At 32.3% G+C, this 20,144-nt stretch overlaps 1 protein-coding gene across 1 annotated transcript; it reads right to left on the bottom strand.

Moving 5' to 3' along the window:
• Positions 1–1,021: 1,021 nt before the first annotated feature.
• LOC136984298 (T-box transcription factor TBX20-like) lies at positions 1,022–14,879 on the bottom strand. Its single transcript, XM_067281229.1, has 8 exons — positions 14,443–14,879; positions 8,753–8,852; positions 8,509–8,625; positions 8,277–8,436; positions 8,056–8,214; positions 7,928–7,992; positions 1,813–1,889; positions 1,022–1,498 (listed from the first exon to the last, which is right to left on the bottom strand). The coding sequence occupies exons 1-8, from the start codon at positions 14,585–14,587 to the stop codon at positions 1,323–1,325; spliced, it is 999 nt and encodes a 332-aa protein (XP_067137330.1). The 5' UTR covers positions 14,588–14,879; the 3' UTR covers positions 1,022–1,322.
• Positions 14,880–20,144: the final 5,265 nt, after the last annotated feature.

The raw sequence follows: 20,144 nt of genomic DNA, 5'->3' as shown, positions 1-20,144 counted from the left end.
TTTTTATAAATTTTAAACAATTGTTTCTAAATAGGAAAATATCAAATTAGTTTGTTTTCTATGATTTGCAACATAAAAAAAAAAGAATTCATGCACAAAATTAAAAAGTGCAATCTGTACATATTTATTTTGAATTTTTTAAAATGATATAAAAGAATAATTGCTATTTTATAAAATTTTTTTTATATCTTCAAAATTGCTAATTTTTTTAACATGTAAGCAATAATTTATATTTTGCTCAAATATGCATTGAACATTCATAGAACAACAGTATTTTTTATAATTAGTTTTGACAGCATGTCATATCCACTGGAATTTCAGGGAATTACTGACAATATCAATGTAATTATCCAAATCTTAATAGCATAAATCACAATTTAGAACATTTTTGGGTGTGATAATCCTTAAAAGGGTTAAGTATTATGGTTAATCAACAAGAGTTAGTATTTATTAGAATTCTCAAAATAGGAAATTACGTGGCTGCAATGGCTGATCAATTGTTTGTAAATCAACTGCAGAGAGATGTATATGTTGCTTAATTTTGTATTTGAGCACGGTGATTTCGTGCACTTGAACATCATATCTTTCCCACAAAATTCACACTCAAGATTCCTGTTTTTTGTATTCGTATTTTTTTGAATATTTTACGAATTAATCATTCCATCCCCATCAAACATGCCTTTCAAGTATTTGTAAAATTGTTGAGAGTGAACAACAAATCTTGTAAAATAAGGATGGTAGACAATCTAACAATCTTGTAGATTACTTCAAAAGATAGTTTTCTGTATATGTAGTTAGTTATTGGATATGGAAATTTTTATATATATATAGATAAATATGAAAAATATATAAATTTTTTTTTTAAATCCTGCTTAGTGTTTAACTGAAAAATTAATAAATTTCCTGTATTTGAGAAAAAACTTGCAATATTTAGGTGTATATAAAAACACATGAATGTTTCCAAATTGTTGACAATAGTTGTTAAGATTAATGTGTTTTTTGGCTTAAAGATGTACAGAAATTCTATTTGTATATTTTGTGGCTTTTGTCATGCAGTTAGATTTTTATATTCTGTTTAAATATGAGAAAGCTTGTTATAAATTTCAATAAAATGCAAATTGAATTATTTTGAGTTTCTTTCATAATTATTTAATCATAATAATTTCATATTTACTGATTGTTAATATTGTTACGTACAATTTAATTAAAATGTTCTTTTTAAATAGAAGCTGATCTACAGAAAAAAAAGTCGTTTTCATTGTCATACTTAATGTCGTCGAGACAAGTAAAGATCTTGTTATGCATTTCTCCACAGCGATATTTCACTTACAGGGCATGTACATCCGACAAGCATGCGATAGATGTGGTGACGTTAAATATCTCTCCGTCCCCGCAGAAATGTCATAGTAATTACAAAATCTGCACAGGGTAACATAGTGAGGATACTGTATGCATTGTAAAGTATCATTGGGAATAGAAGTCATCCCAAGTACATTCTCTATAAAAATAAGATTTATAAAAAAAATGTTAAATTCTATAACGGTATTCAGTATTTTAAAACTAAATTATCAAATAATTATAATCCATTGGTTTAGAAGTAGGTTAATAAAATTAATGATTCACGAGTTTGTATTAGATATTATAAATCAAATGTTAACACTGGTTTTTCTTATGTAATTGTATAACAATAATAATCTATACAGAGTCCAAAGTTTTAAAATCATTAAATAATTTAATTAACCTAGTTCCAGATTACTGCTTTTTGGAATAATTATTTGATTTTCCAGATTACATTTTATTATGAAAACTTACCAGATGGGAAAGTGTTGACTGTTGGATGATGAAATGAAACCTCATTCTTTGTATCAGGACACGAGAGGTGTACATTCCTTAAAATTGAAATATTTTTCAGTTTAATCAAATTTAGATGAGATTATAGATTAAGATAGGCTGTAATTTATTTGAATCTTAGAAGAATTAATAAATTCTGTATATATAATTATCAAAAATTTAGCCAAATCTTTCTAGTTGGATTAAATTAATAATTGAGACTATTTTTCTAATATATTAAACACATTTATGATAAAAGTTTCTAATGTATTATGTATTTAGCTGAATATAATTGTATCATTTGTCTTTCAGAATGTGTAGACAAATAAGTTGTTCCTAGTTGATGTGGCAATAATTTAGTCATTAAATTTTTAAGATGAATTTTATTGTAAGAATATTACATACAACAGCAAATAGCTGTTGCATGCAGTTCTTGATCAGATTTTGTGCATTGTAACTGGTGATAGGGTAGTAATTACAGTTTTGAAATATTTTTGATAAAGGTAAGTGTTAATATACTTTATCCATCCTATTTACCAGACACACACACTGTCAACTAACTGTCTTTAAATCAAATTTAAGTTTGGGAAAGTAGTAGTATATTTCCGTAACAGAACAGTAACAGACTCAGAATAGGGTTATAAATGAGATCAACATCATTCCAAAACAGATCATTTGAAAGATATAAAAATTTATTTTTGGCACCTTCATGAAATCAAGAATAGTACTTTGAGCAATAGCAATAAACTTATATATCACACATTGATCTTGTTATTGTCTCAAAACTTTTCAGATTGATCTTGTATATGACAAGAAATTTAAAGCATTTTGAAGCTTTTTTTTTTTTCTTTTAAATTTAAGTCCATGGGAATAGGTTCGGTTGATCGACTTTGTCCAGTCCACTTTTTGTTACCAATAAAATTCCAATTTCAAATCACCCACTAGCGCGCAACATCCAGGACTTTCCTTCGTTCACCGCTGCAACAGTTTATTCCTTCACTCATTGCTGAGCGCAACAAAATTCTGCTGAGTGAGATTTTCAGACCTCGAAGTGTTTTGTGACGAATCAACATTGTTGCGCGCATGAAAAATTGCATTTTTCACATGGCGTATTTTTTGCCTTTTGTATAGATTAAGTTCTTGCCAAAAAACAAGGTGGGCAAAAGGTCCGTGAACATTTTCAACATTCGTTAAAAAAATGGAAGAATTAGAACGAAATGCGATTTGCGTGGTAAGTACGGGAGACTTTTTAGGAACAGGAAAAATTTAGTTATAAAATCACCGATAGGTGGCGTTGACATACAAGACAAGAAACCCGTAACAATGATCTGTCTGGATTTAAACTTAAACTAAATGAAAACGTTATTCCTAAAACCTCACGGAAGTTATTTTCGAGTATTTTAAATTTATAAAGATAAATATGCGATGTATCGAGGAGCTTTTATTTTTTGCCTTCCAAATATAAAAGCGCTTTAGCCGATAACGGGTAAATACAGCGGTAATATCTCACCATCTTATAAACCGCTCATTTGGTTTCTCCCCTACTTACGCGATATAAGGAGGGTTTTCGGTATATGAACAATTTTTATATTTTTTTTTTCATAATTGTTTTTTTAGTAGTCTATAATTATGACACATTCACAAACTGTCGGCAAGCAATTTATTTACCACTACAATCTTGAGAATAATATGATTGTGATTCATTTTTGCTATTCTCTTTCCAGAGATAACGGATAAGAAATAACGTTTATTTGTTGATTCCACTCCGTGAAACATATCGTAGGCATTCTCTCACTCGAATTATTTTCAACAATTCCATTTATAGAAGAGGTTTTTTCCATTTATTGAACACCACGTCATTATTCACCCACTCATTGGCCAACTTGAAGCCAATCACAAAACCTCATGCGACACTAGTGACACTTGGTACGTTTTAGCGTTTTAATTAAATGCATTCCTACCTAGTGGGTGGAGCTACAAACGTTGTGTATAAAATTATTATGCATAGGTATATTCGCATCATACAATAAAACGAGCAATCGCAAAACTGAGCAAGCGTAATTTCACAAGCAGTATTAAAACGATTTTTAAACGCCTAAAAAATTTTACGATGACACCTTCACTTTACAATTTACGGTTACGCGTAAAAATGTATCCACCACAATCACTCAGTTTTGTTTGCAAATCACGCCTGTTAAATATTTACAGCCGGAAATCTCTGATGTTAAAATGGGAAAAAGACATTATTACATTAATTACAAATTATAATGACAGAAAATTATTTTAAAAAATCAAGGAATATTTTCGTATTTAATAAATAACTGATGTGCCTGTGGTAGGCGAATTGGAAAATCCGGCTCATTGTAAAGAGCGCCGTCATTTTACAATAACCCTGGAAAATTGGAAAATCATCTTTTATTTGCTATTCAGTCTGACATTTCTTAGGCGTTTTGCAATCGGAGTCTACAGAGTTCTTCAGGGCGGCAGGCTGCTAACCTTGACCGCTCGGCCATCCGGCCGCTAGATTCTAGGCTTATTGTAATATGACTTCTTTTCCTTTCTCCTTTTCGTGTTAGCACCATTGGTCGTGTCTTCAAACACCCCTTGAAAACATGATTTCGCCCAGGTTTGCTAACGAGCTTGTAACAGTCGCAGATGCTTTTTTGAGTTAACATTTAATAGAATTTAAATAATTACATCTCATTTTGTGTGTGTGTGTCGTGTTTGTATTTAGAGGGACTTGGAAATGGAGAAGGATATATGAACTACAATTTGTTGGAGAAGAAAATATGCGGGACAATGATACTATAAATGGTTCAAAGAAGAAATATGCTGTATAAAGTTGAAATTTAATGAAAGAATACAGTAATAAGAATGATAGTGTAATAAAAAAACCTTGGACGACTTCAAGTGTAAATGAAGTTATCCGTGAAATTTTAGATAAAAGAATCCTGACAAGAAGAAAAGTAGCAAGCAGTACGGACTGCATTGTATCATATTTCCTAATTAATCCATTAGGAAATATGATACAATGGAGACTGGGGAAAGGCCAGTTTTAATTAAGAAAAGAAAAACCAATGACGATCCTGTTGCGGTAATTCTTCCTATTGAGGAATATTTTGATATATTACTTCAATATCATTGCTCAACAGGTCATAGAGGTTGTGATAAAATGTTTTGCTCTGAAAAATAAGTTTTACATCCCAAGACCGGCTAGTGACTTATTTGTATCGCTGTGTAAAATGTGAAATTCGAAGAAGTCTCAACATCAGAAAAACATCGTAGTACGACCAATCACTACGAACGATTTCAATCTTCGGGCCCAAATTGAATTAATTGATTTTCAATTACTCTCTGTACAGACTACAAATGGTTAATGAACTATCAAGATCACGCAACAAAATTTTGTGTTCTTTGCCTTTTGAAAATAAAATGTGCAGCGGAAATTGCCCTGGAACTGCTGAAAACATTTTTAGTCTTTGGCGCCTTATATTTTGCAGAGTGATAACGGAAGAGAATTCCCAGCTAATGTCTTTGAACAATCTTCAGTTATATGGTCTGAATGTAAAATAGTGCACGAAAGACTCCGACATCCTCAATTCCAGGAGAGCGTAGAGCGATGCAATCAGAGTGTTGAAAATCGTGGATGGATGATACCGGTATACAGACTGGGTAATAGGCTGCTTTTCGTCCAGTCGCAAAATAACTCTTTCAAGCATCGAGTTATAGGCAGAAGTCCTTATACAGCACTGAATCAAAACTAAAATTAGGATTAGGTTCAACGAATATTTCACCAGAAATTTTACACCAAATCTTCTTCACTATAAAGAGTTTGTAACTTAAGGAAAACAGCTTAAAACGAGCTGCCGTTGAGGAAGTAAACGAAAATCAAGAGGGGGAATTTTGAGAAAGAGACTTGTTCTGTTTGTGTACGCGATCTAAATGAATCACACGTAACATTATGTTCGTCATGTGCGATGAGAGTTCAAAAGAATTGTGCTCAGAACAAGGAGGATCTCTAAAGACATTAGTGACGTTTACATTTGCGACACTTGCAAAAGAAAAAATTGCAGAGGAACGTCAACAAACACGAAGGCCAGAAAAGAGCAGCAGAAAAAATAATTGAAATTACTACAAAAAACTAAAACCTGTTGAAGTTGGGGACTTTATTTTATTGAACGTTCCAAAGATTGACCGAGGGCCATTAAACTGCCAAAATGTAATAGAAAAATTCTTGATGCAAAAAATAACGTTCATCAAATTGAAACAAACGGTGGTTCGGTAGAAGTGATTTCCAGATTTCTGGGACTCAAATTCTTGAAGATATCCCAGAAACACATGTATCTCTACGTGAAGCTGTGGCGAAAAAATCAAAGTTTGAGGGACAAGGATTTGCCAGTTGTAAGTGTATGGTATCAAAAAATAAAAAGTCAAACGAAAAAATGCACGTGTAAGAAGGTAAACCAATTGTGTACATCAAAATGTCAGCAGTTCATCATGTGCAAATAAATAAGGTCCCACTAGTGGCCAAGCGGTTCCGTTCCCTGAACACTGGGAGTTCGGTCGTGGGTTCGCGCCTCGGACGGGCTGGCCATGGAGTTTTCCGGGTTTTATCCACGTCTGTAACGCCTGAATAGGGGCAATTTACCCTTAAAAAGATCTCCCGGAAAGCATCTCCTAGGAAGATCGCCCAAGTGTAGCGTTGCCGTAACTTAACCTAACAAACGGCAAATAAATAAATGAAACGTTTGTGCCCCAAGTGCAAACTGCAAATCCAAATAACACTGTTACTGTATATTATTCATTGTCATATCACAAATATGTCGTAATTAATCATTATTTTTTCAATTAAAATTATTAAAAAATAATAAAAATAAATAAATTATTCATTATTCTTGATTATTAATTTATATTATTCATTTTTTGTCATTATTTTGTTATGTTAATTATTTTAAGATTACAATAATAATCTTTTTTAGACATCTGTCTGCTGTTTGTGTAATAAGCCTTCCGTATCTTTACGCTGTAATTTTTGTATTACAGCGTAAAGAATTTGTTATAAAGTATTTCTTATATAATAATTTAAAGAAAGATAAACATAAGTTGACATAGAAAGTATAATAATAGATATTGATTTGACACAATTGTTTTTCACTTATATCAATAATGCCAATTGTCAGCTGATATCTAGTTTGCTATATAAATGTTTATACATGTCTGCATTTATGTAACATAACTGATATTCGCATTGTTTGGAGACTACATCGATGTATATGGAGACTTCTTAGAATCAACGTTAGAATTTTGGGAAACCCTACTATTCTTTCAGAAACGGTTGAATGCCAATTAGGATTTTCCAAATAAATTTTAACCCTTTCAGATGTTTACAAAGCAGGAAGAAGAAAAGAGAAATGTCTAAAAGTTCGGACACTCGAGAGTTATCGGCAAAGTTGTTCGTTTGAATGGCGCCACTTAATCAAGGAACGATTCGGCGGTAAAAGTAATCAGACAGTTGGAGATAAGACCAAGTGTCGACAAGTTCTACCCCCCACTACTATAAATTAGCGATAGGAAATAATCAAAACCGGGACATACACCTGTCAAGTAATCGATAGATTAGATTTGGCTCCAGTTTGGCGTCTATCGCCGATAACAGGTGTGAAGTCAAACGGTAGCGATCCTGTGACATTGATATGGCTCTGATATTTACGAAGACCAACAACAACGATTTAACCTACGGCGCCATCGGGACGCTGACAAACAACTTTTTTCGAGTAGTCTATTTTTGTATGTTATGCATGGCGTAAATTTATCTAGCGGATCGACGTCGCGCCGCTAATGTGTCAATTTTAAAAATAAAGTTTGTTGATAGCCAATAACCTCCAAAATAAGGTCGAAGTATCACGCAATTCTTGAAAAATATGTTTCTAAACGGCGTTTTCGATGCGTGACTTCTCATTTGGAACGGAAAACTTGAATGGACATGTAATGACAGGCTACTAATTTCGCCAATAATAATTAATTTTGACACACCATTTTTAACACTCGATAGCGATTTTCTTCCAAAAATATAGTATATATACTAATGATAACGTACCTGATTTTGATGGCATCTCTGAAACCCTTCGCAAATGGATTAGAGCGGATTTTCAGAGTGGTAATCTGCGAGGTAAAATTTCATTAAACATCGATTAACTTCTTCATTTTAAACTTGAATTACGTTACCTGCTGGTTCTGGTAAGCAGTAACGGCTATGAATGAAGTTTCTATAAATTCGAAACGTCTCGAAGTCTTTGCATCGGGCGCCGCATTTTGTCTATTCCTAATGTCTACTAATTGGATATGGAGACGTGGTTGATATTTATGCATGGAGTTCAGAACTATCTGTCATGTTATCGATAATTAGTGGAAAATTAAAGTGTTGACAATTAAACAAACGTGCTCACCTGTCCTTTCTGTTTACATTCTTTGTTATTCGTTAATTTAACTTTATCGAAAGCCACGCTCTGGGACATCCAGTGACTACCTTGCGCTACCCCGTCAGGATGAATATACAAATTACAATCCGAATGAGTTTCGCATTTTCCCGCTATCGTCCACCTGGAACTGAACCAAGAGTAAACGGTTAATAATAATTTTAAATTCGGAATTGGTTTTTCACATGTTTTAGTAACGTACTTTGGGAATGCGTAACGATAACGATGTCGATCTACGGGCACAATATCCATCCATAATAAGTAATAAGCATCCGGATTCAAGTTGAAAACATCAAATTTCAGGCTAGGAAATATGCGCCTGAAATAAAATAACTTTTTGTTTAATACAAATATACTTTATTATACATTCGTAGAATATTAATACAATGAAAGGGTTAATTATTTTGATAGTTTTGAGAGCGTTTAATTGATTAAAAAAATCATACCTTCCGGCTTTGGTGATGATCATTTCATTTTCAAGACGATGAAATTGTAACCACAAAGAACAATTTACGAGTTCCACTTTAATATCGTTTCGTATCACATCTGCTTGTAAAAAAGAATCTTTATTCGTACGATGATGGTTATTTTTTTCTAAAATAAATAGCTTCAGTAATTGAAAGACGCAGTGGTAATTTAGTTTGAAATTTGATTAACAATTGACCCGTTTTGTAACGATTTACATTTCATAACTAAACGGGAGAGTTAGATACGCTTTAATCAGATTAATCGAATTTTTTCTAGCTTAAAGAATATGTCACAATCGAGAGATTCTTCAAAAAGAAAGGATTAAAAGTCACATAAAAAATATATTTTCATTTTTATCAAATTCAATCAGAGAGCTTGTTCAAAGACTTGTTCTTGTCCACCGAGCGGAAAGAGTTAAGAAAAACTGAACAGTTAATTGGCTTTTTATCTTCGTTCCAATTATTATCAATTTAATTAAATATTCTTTTATAATTCACGTTTATGTTTGGTAAAATAGGCAAATGTTTTACCGTTGATTGATTTTTAATTGAATAATAATGTACAAATTTTAAAAAAATGTTAATAGTGTTTACTTTTTCCGAAATTAATTTGTATACGTTTTAATTTGTCAATGGACGCATTGTCTGACAAAGCGGCTTTAATACAGTTGGATAATCAAACCAATGATCTAATCCGTTTCAAATGAAGCAGGTTACATCATTGGCTGGCTTATGCAGCTGCATTAAAACAGGAAACGCACCCAACTATTCTCTTTCACGATTCGTAGTCTTAGCCATTGACAAACAAAAAGTAAATGATTTTTTAGCATATTTTTACTCGAAATCGCTGTGGTTAACATAAGATTTTCTTTTTCGGGGAGGGATCTGTGTAGTTTGTTATTTGCAATTTGAATGGAACAGAAATGACAAAGCAGAAATTACACGAAATATCGTAATAAAGAGGAAAAAATAGTCGTTAATCATAGCAGAAGAAGCTTAACCTACGAACGAATAGCATAGTCAAATACAATTTTAAATTTCTATTTTAATGATAAATACAAATATACAAATGAAAACTGCATTTTAAAAATCTCTCTTTTTTTAAATCTAATTTTTCTTAACTTTTCAGTGGCTGGTAGATGATTACGCAAAAATGGCAGAAAACATGATAAAACGATTATGGCGACTTTTTTTTAGTTGTTTCTCTCTAATTACAGACAAAGATGCAAGAAATTTTTGCGAATTTTGAGTGAAATCATTCTACATTCATTGAATAACACAATCTTGTTTTATATCCGCCATTACAAGTGAATTGTTAATACTAAATTTTCATATTAATTTTAAATTAAAATTCGAAGAAGATTTCAAAATCGTCTCTAGATAATTTTAGGACGAATAACTGTTATTTACATTACCCAATGCCTTAAATTTCGTCCTCAGATTACGATTACAATGATATTTAATCTCTCGTGAAATATGTAAACATATCTAAAATATTATTTGATAATTAACTACACATAAACATTAAATTTATTTCGATGTTAGTCTTCTCCTGGTGAAATATAAGTGCCACTTAAACTATTAAATGACTATTAAAAATGTATATTGATCGCGAGAAATAAAAATTGAAGACACTTTTAGTGTAGTCCATAATTTAAAATAAAATTAAAAAAAGGCTTAAATAGTATATAATTTTACGCGAATAATTTTATTTAGATGTATATTTTTATTTTAATTTAGATTTATAATTATTAGTATTAAATAATACTAATAATTAAATTTATTAATATAAATGCACTATTTAATCATAATTTTATAAAATATAAATAAATTAATAATAATTTAATCACAATAATTACAAGTTTAAATTAAAATCACAAATATATGCTTAAAAAATAAAGTCCTTAACTATAGAATAATAGTTTCAATTATAAAAGGTTTTAAAAAATCAGAGTCAGAAGCCAACCAATTACCATTCGTTTTACTAAATACGTGAATGTTTATTGGTTAACTTCTGACTAACTCTTTAGTTGTGAATCCCTGTAATCACTGTATTTAAAAGTATTCATTGTTAATGAAAGTAATCGTAACTATTTTTGACAATATACAAGATTAGCTCATCTTGTTTATACATAATTTACGAATATCCATCATAAAAGTTGTAGATTAGCGAGACCTTAAAGTGCTCGACAAAGTTTAGCGTCAAGTGCCTAAGTTAATGAGTTGATTTTCATGTAATAAATTTTTCATTTTGTTAAAATATTGTTCTATTGATGCCCTCACAAAATTTTCCTATATATATTTTTTATGAAAAGGTAAAATTGGACCATAAAATATATAGCAAAAAATGAAAGGTTTATATGGTGATTATATACCACCTGTAAATTAAATATGTAGATGGCCTTTTGTATCTTCTAGTGCAGCCCATGAGATTTAAAATGGTATATTTTAAAATGAGTTTGAGACTTTTAATTTTCAGATAAACAAATAAAATTTTTTTTCTGATCTTTCTTTTTTCAATGTAAGCATCTATCTAAATTATGATATATGTATACTTTTCATACATGTAAGCCTATGCCGATTATAGGCTATATATTTTGGCAGGCTGCAATACAAAATGGGACCTTATGAAATTTCTCTGAAATATGATGAGGCCTTCTGCTTATAAGTGCTATAACTACATTTTAAAAAACCTATTAAATAATACATATTTTAGCAAAAATCAAACTGGTGGTCTTAACGAATTTATGGCTAACTAAAGTTTGTGAAGTCCATTTCCGATCGCAATCGTATTGGAGCAGGCCTAAGCCTGAAATTCAATCAAAACCCTTCCGTTGTAATTGTCGTTAATACTGTCGATTGCGTGAAAAATTAAGTTTTCATATAGCAAAAAATCTAAATCTAAAGACTAAATTAATGTTTGAAGTCCGTATTTTATTTTTAGAATCAGTTCATCAAATTACCATAATATTTATGCTAATGCATTTAATTTTAGATAACTTTTTAAGCTAAGTGTCAGTTGGTTTGTTAATTTTTATATTAACTTATATATATAAAAAAAAAATTAGACATTATCAGCTCCTCCGTTAAATTCTTTTGTAAAAAATATCTCCTGTATAAACTTTCCCGCGACTTGTGTTTGGTATGCACATTTTCTAAGGATTATATTGCAATATATTTATCTTGTAATAGTTGACATTTTAATACACTGTAATAGGACAATAGAAAGTTTAAAATAGAAATCTATAAAATGAATTATTTCTCATAGAACACCATTAGTGATTTAAGTCAGTGTGTAATATATAATTGAAATTAGAATATCTTGCGTCATTCTATACAAATTTATATATGTAGGCTCGCTACAACAAAGCACCGGAAACGAAGTATAAATTTAAGGTTTAACAACGCTTTACAGTGATCTTTGACACATTTTAGTAATAAGTTGACAACGCTGTCTAAACAAAATTAAATTGACAAATAGGATAATCTATATTCATAATTTTCGTAGACCTGGTTTATGTAACTTGACTTTAAAAGATTTTCATGTTCGTTGTTTATATTGCCGACTAACTTTTTTCACTCATGAATCATCTAACAGAAACACTAACAACTATTCACGAATCAAAATTCTTGAAGATGCAACCAAATAAATTTATTTATAAAAATGAGTCAATTTTGAAAGATTTTAACATAGCTCGATTTAACAAGCTGTGAAAGACAGGTGACTAAATCAAGTATTAAATCCTGCATTTAACAAATTGTATTGTAAAAAATATTCAGGATCTGTTGCTTTCATTCATGTAGTTTTTGTGCAAAAGATTATTGAATTTTAAGTGAAATCGGGCAATTTTACTTTCCCGGCTGTTATATATAACAGAAGGAAAGTATGGCGATCGGTCAAAAAATGACCCCAAGATTTTTTCGAGGTCTCCTAATATTTTTGGAATCAGGAGACTTTGAAACGTCGATAAATACAAAAATTTCGAGTTTTTTTTTTTTTGTACGTATGGATGTTAGTGTGTGGATTAAGCTTCAGAGTGTGAACATTTTGTTCACACTCTTTGAAGCTTAATAACTCCTGTGCTTTTAGTCAAAAATTTCTGAAATTTTGCAGGGAGATTTATGTATTAGGGAGATTGATGCTAGTAAATTTTGGTGGTTAAAGGTCCAGGGAGTGGAGAGATAAACGGGGTCGCGTTATATCTCGAGTAGTCTCTTCATGACGATTTTACTCGTTATTAGCCTTTACAATTTTTTCCCGCCTTCAAAATTAAGTTTTTTGCTATTTTATAATACTTAAAAATATATAAAAAGTTCTTTTTAATAAAATATTGTAACAGATAAAGCCACCAAATGTTACCGGGAAAGTTAAGCAACTCTTTACTGGATTTTTTAAATAATTCTTTAATTATTATTTTTCTATATATCATATAGCCTATATTATAATACCAATATATAATCTGTTAGAAAAACGACACTAAAAATATAATATGAAAAGTGGAAACACTATTTCACTTGCTGATGTAATTAATTGAATAGTTAATTTCTGAATTGTAAATTAAAGATACAACGTCCATGGACATACGTATAAAATGGGGAATTCACAAAAATGTGTGTGGACAGTAATTTTTATCTCTAAAATGAGGATGTGTCCATATAAATAAGAACGATGCTAACCCGACTTAAAATATAAATCACAACGTAATATACGAGAGTCCATCAATGGTCGAGTGGATAAAACCATTGAACACAGGTTGGTCGAGGGTTCACGCCTGGCCAACAGGCTAGCCACATGAAGTTTCCGGGTTTTCTTTACGTTTGTTACACCTAAATAAATGTCAGTTTTCCATAAAAGTTCTTCCAGGAGGAATCATCTCGGCAGATCGCAATGTATCGCGTTGCGGTAACCAAATAAACCAAACATAATATGCGAAATGCGTAAATTTTGAAAAATTCTTCAAATTTATTTATGTATAAAGCTGATTAGTTTGTTTTGGACGAATTATACTGGGTATTTTCGTTAGTATACGGAATAGGCAGGCAAAACTGAAATTTAAATCGATTCTGTAAATAAAATTTTAAAGAAAAATAAGATAAATGAAAACTTCTTCTCATCAGTGTCTCCTTTAGAAAATTCTATTAAAAATTTCTATCAATAAAAAAAGCATCGCAATGTCAATTTTAATATAAGTTATGATTTAATTTCCCTAATGACCAGAGAAAGAAACAGCGATTAGCATGTAAAGACTCGACTTCAGACTCATTAGTAAATTGGTACGAGCTGCTGAAGTGTCTGATGTACTGTACGGTACGAGAGATTCGGTCAATATACTTTAAAATGAGAAACGGATCCACTTGGACCGACAGGTGGCCGAGTGGATGAAAGTACTTAACGCTGGTAATTGGTCCCGGGTTCGCGCCTGAAAAATGGGCTGGCTTTCTTGGAGTTTTCAGGTTTCCTTCACTTGTCTAACACCTAAGTAGGGAAGGCCAGGCGACCGAAGCGGTTATGGCCACAGACTACAGTTTTGAAGGACTCAAATCCAGACGAGCAACCTCAGAAATTTTTCTCGTGCAATCTATCTCGGATATGTCTTTCGCGGGTGTATTTTAGCAAAGAAAGAAAATCAAAGCATGAAATAAATAATAAAAAAATATTAGGCACGCACCTTTTACAGGAACACGACTTTGCACATCTCTCCCAGATGAATTTTCTATTTTCTGATGACCCAATAATGCATCGACTGAAAATGCTCTTGCACGTTGACTGAGAGTACTGTATTGCTTCTCATTTTGTAATTCGATACCGGCCATGTTGAAAGTAAACTGTTAATAACTTTATCTGTTTTCATCTCTTTCATTTCATTCACAAAAAGTACCAATCGTGTTTACGGATAGATAAGGCCGTTCGATTTCCGATTATCTAATTGGCCGATCTCGAAATTTAAGTGGACGAATATCTCATTTTTATATTTAAACGATATTATATTCGGCCTGTCCTGTATGTCGAATAAACGGAGAATTTAGAAAGAAGCGAGTTCCGAAATCGATTTCGGAGTATGGTCTATTATGCAAAACGGCAGGAAGGCAATTGAGTAGATCGTGAGTTAAGATAGTAATTAAGTTATCGCTATCTACTGTTCTCGCGATAGATAGAAAATCCGATGTACTTTTGTTCCCATCAACTATCAGGACAAGTGGAGTGTAATTTGCAGCATAAGCGCGATAAGATGTCGCCCAATAGTCGCGAATTTCTTTGTATTGTCAAATGATACTGACCACATCTGCGATATTACTATTGCTACTGTTACTACATTGTCTCGGCGTTATTTTCATTAGATAATCATTTCTTTGAATTAGAATAAATATGTTGATGATCTGCATGTTTATAGATGCTTTATATACATATATATGTAATTTGCAAAATATTTTCCATCTAATTTATAATAAACAATCAACAATATTATTAATCTCTTATAATATTTAATTAAGCGAGAAATTGGCGTAAACAATATCGTAGTTGGTTCTACAAAATATTTTATATGTATATAAATAATTTAAATATGTTTTCAATAAAAATGTTAAATGATATATTTTACTGCCTTCTCTGTGCTGATATATTAGACTGCTTTCTCTGTGCTGATATATTAGACTACATTAAGATTTTTATTGAAAATGTATTTAAATTATTTCTATATGTGAAATATTTTGTAGTACCAACTACTCCACCTTCACATTTTTGGGTACTCAAAATATTATTGATAAACCAAACCAATTGTTAGTTCTATTGGTTTATTGTTTTACGGCAACGCAACACATGGGCGATCTGCCGAGGAGATGCCTCCAGGAGGACTTTCTAAGGGAACCTTACCCTTATTTATGTTACGAACGTGAAGAAAACCCGAAAAACTCCACGTGGCCAGTTCGTTGGCGAGATGCGAATTCACGTGTACTGTACAGTGGTTTTATTCACTCGGCCACTGATGAGACAGAACTAATAACGACATTATTTTTTGAAAGCAATTTTTTATTTCGTTATTATTTTTTTTAACAAAAATGTCTCTATATGCATTTTCCCAACACAAACAGAAAAGATTCTAAAAATTCCATAAATCTATGAAAAATTATATTCACAAAACACGTTTTCGAAAAATTTTATATTTTGAGTAGCGGAGAGCGGGGCTACAAGTTTCGTTTTTTAATCAACGTCATAATTTGTTAAGGAAACGTAATTCTAGCATAAGTATTGAGAGATTAAAATTTAGTAATATATCTAACTTTGCTATAAAGACAGTTTTTGGGGTTGTTTTGTGTAAGATTTTTTTTTATAATTAATAATACAATACCTAAAGTCGGAAAGTAACAACTTACCCCGGTTCGGGGCTAGTTGTTAACAGGGTGGGGCAAATTGTTACGAGATCTATGGAAGGTGTAATATGTAAAAAAAAAACAACAATTTATTTAACTAAGTATGTATTTAAAGACTAATCAATAATATCTTATGAATAATTAGTTGTTTTTTTTTAAATTTATTATAAACTAAACATTTTTACTTTTTAACATTTATAATTTTTATTTAACGATTGAAACATTAACCATTATATTAGCTTAAGTAGCTAATCAGCCTTGAAATTATCAATTATCAATGTTCAATCACATTAGATTCATGACGTATTTGCTAATTATATTTCTTTTTTTTCCTTATGGAGCTATTTCAATCGGAACAACTTACCCCGGGAACTTTTAGCCCCGCTCTCCCCTACTGTAACATTTTATAGAAAATTGTTTAATAGTTACTATTTTCTCATGTTCTGTCAATATTCTAGTTTTAAATATACAAAATATAACTTAAATAATGCATGTTATATGTTATTAACGAAATTTAATTGCGAATAATTGAAAATAAAACTTTTTATTAGCCCGAGAGAGAACTTTTCACGTAGACATTCAACATCTATAAATATCAAGCAGAAAAATGTCATGTTCTAAGTACTGTACTGTACCTATAATTCATTTCGTTTTTAATGAAATAGCCTACTTTGTTTTTGAACTAATAGACGATAAGAAAATAATTTTATAAAAATAAAAGTTTAAATAAACAAACTTAGAAATTGTAATATCGTAACCGTTACTCTAATCAAGTTTTGTCATCGTATTTTAAATAAACAAATCCAAATTAATGTGATTTCATTAAATGTAGCGCCATAATCTAAAATTGCAAGAAATTATTATTGTATCCAGTAATATTCAGAGTAAACAGACGTATATTATTTTATAGAAAGTACCTTATGCATGGGCGTTTGGCAGAAAATTTTCCAGGGGACAAAGCTTAAAGACAAATAATTCCAAAAATTAAAAAAATGACGTGAGTTTTTTAAAGACAGATAAAGCGTCCCTGGTCGAGGGTGTAAGATTACATATCTCGATCATTTTTACGATTATAATTTTTGGAATTTTTTACTCGATCCCAGGGAGACTTAAGTGTCCCGTTTGCCTCTCTGCGGACGCCTACGATCCCATGTAAGTTTCTACCTGAAGGAAAACAGTAGTTTCAGTGACTTCACCTGTTTAATATTAATTAATGATAATCATTTATACTTGAGAATATATCTATTTGATACCACACTTTAAAACATTATGAATTATTAATATTCCTACTACTTTTTATATATAATAACATAACGATTGCACGATGCAGAGTAAAATATCAAACATGATCATAACTAATTATTATCAAATATACACTATGCTGACAAAAGTATTGAAACATCATTATTGTCAAGCGAATGTGATTTGTGTAAATGGTCGGGGGACCGCGGACACTAAGTATAAAGGAGACACATGGCACAAACATCTCCCGGCACAGATACCCGTCGGGTGAAGCATGATGAAAAGTTGACAGACTTCCAACAGGAAACTGGTGTGATGCCATTTAGTAAACGATCACGGGCCATTGCAGCGCTTTTGGACCTACCAAAGTCAATTGTTGGCAATGTTATTTGGAAGTGGAAAGCAAGTGGTACCTTACAGTGCAGCTGTTATAACCGACAGCGAATGGTAATCGAGGATTAACAAACACACTTTGTTAATTTACAAAACTATACTTTTATTCGCTACGCTACAGGGTTCTTTTACACTGGATCCCAACGTGTAGGCGGTGAAATTACAAAGTCTAGAATACATAAAACAATATTACTAATATTACAAGGGTCCTTATCTATCTTAAACTTACTTACAGACTATAAGAATGGAAGAAAAAGAGAATATAAGTACAGAAAAAGGGGAAGGTGGAAATACCCGGGATTTCTGCTCTGGGTGCTCCGTGACACTGGGCGGGTTACTGATGCCTCCGATCATCTAGTTCAGAGGTACAGCGCCCGATATATAAACTCTGTAACCGAGGGCAGTACCCTCTTTCTTTGTTAGACCCTATTCTGTATATACAAGATGCATGTAAAATAAATGTGTAATGTGCTAAGTATCGTATCAATTCACTTCTCAGGCATTAATATTGTAAGATTCACGGGAATTTTACAGTTCCATTTTTACCGCTGACTTGTGAGTTGCTGAACACTTCTTGATATTTTTTCACTTTTTAGCACTTAAATTAGGTATTTTGCAGTTCATCAGGAAGTTCTTTGTCTACTTTAACACTAGATAGCTTCTCCGTCTCGACCTCACTCGTCGAGCTCCAATTCTTATCCTATGTCGTTCCGACTTACAACCCGTGCTCCACGACCTTTCTCGTCGAGAGCCGAGATCCCTTCTGTCTTTCTTTCTTCTTTTCTTCTCCTCTCTGTTTTTTATTACTTTGTTTTTAACAACGCTGTTTTTCATCGGAGGCATCACTCCCCATCAGGTAGTAAAACAATTAGATAGTAAAGTGATTAAGATAGAAGTCTTTTTTTTTTTTTTTTTTTTTTTTTGTCAACAGGAAAGGGAGAGAAACAAAAGAAATCTTAAACCTAACTTAAATTTATAAAATTATAAAATACAAAAATATACATTACTATGGCCAACGGTCACACAGCCACGTTCTGGAAGGCCTCGTAAACTGGTCGAACGGGAAAATTGTACGAGCTGTGAAGGCGTTAAGCTCATCATCCGCTAAAACAGTCTATTAGGAGATTTTTCACAGGCGATTGGAACATCTTTAGCGCTAGAACCATCTGTAGGAAACTGCAAATGAAAGGTCACGATAGAAGAGTGACCTTTAGTGAAGAGCGACGGATAGTGTTGCAGTGGACGATGAACCTGCTGGTCGCACACGGATATGGCATCCCAGAGATACTTGATGGGATTAAGGTCTTGACTTTGGGGCAAGCCGAACAAGCTTGCGGACGTTCTGCTCCTCAAACTACCTCTCAACACTGCGTGCTGTAAAGTACAGGGCTCGGTCATGCTGGTAGACACGGAACTGTCCCAAAGTACCGCTACATGACAGATAATGCCACATTGCCCTAAACTCGCTGGTATTGAGGGTGGACTTCACTGTAATGTCCCTAGTCCTTCACAGCAGAAACACACCACATCATAACAGAGCTTTCTCCAAACTTCACTGTTGGGATGACGAAAACTTGTAGAAATAGTTCTTCAAACAACTATCATTCGATCAAAAGATTGTGCACAATGAATCACCAGTCTACAACACTTACTTCCATTGATTGGCAATCCAAGAATGACGTTTAAGTATTATCACAGGTGCCGGTGTTCATACACTACTATGTTGGGCTTGCGAGCATTTCTTCGCATCTATCTTAGAAGAGTTTCTTCAGTGATTTAGGCCAAAGGCATCCTAATTCTGTATTGAAAACTGCTAATAAAAGCTACTTTCGTCTCCTCCTATGTGTGTCCCAATACTTTTATCAACATAGTATATTTTGCTTTTTACTAGAAACTATATGCATTAAATTTACGCTTGCTAAGTTGGAAAGTTGAGTGCTCCCCGTTTCTTTATTTGCATAAGGGACTGTTTCAAAGTATCACAGGTTGATTCTTTATGAAGTTTACGATCGTTTGGAAGAGATATTAGTTCCTATCATGTCGTGTCTTACCACGACGTGTAAAGAACGCGTCGAGCGCAGCGTCCGAGGGCGAGACGCCCGATATATAAACTCTGTAACCGAGGGCAGTACCCTCTTTCTTTGTTAGACCCTATTCTGTATATACAAGATGCATGTAAAATAAATGTGTAATGTGCTAAGTATCGTATCAATTCACTTCTCAGGCATTAATATTGTAAGATTCACGGGAATTTTACAGTTCCATTTTTACCGCTGACTTGTGAGTTGCTGAACACTTCTTGATATTTTTTCACTTTTTAGCACTTAAATTAGGTATTTTGCAGTGGCGTGCCGTCATTGGATGCGGT

The sequence above is a fragment of the Centruroides vittatus genome, unplaced genomic scaffold (genome assembly GCF_030686945.1).
Source record: "Centruroides vittatus isolate TY-2023 unplaced genomic scaffold, ASM3068694v2 contig_912, whole genome shotgun sequence".
Taxonomy (NCBI): domain Eukaryota; kingdom Metazoa; phylum Arthropoda; class Arachnida; order Scorpiones; family Buthidae; genus Centruroides; species Centruroides vittatus.
Note: the sequence above shows the minus strand (reverse complement) of the source record. Positions and strands in the feature narration are given on the sequence as shown.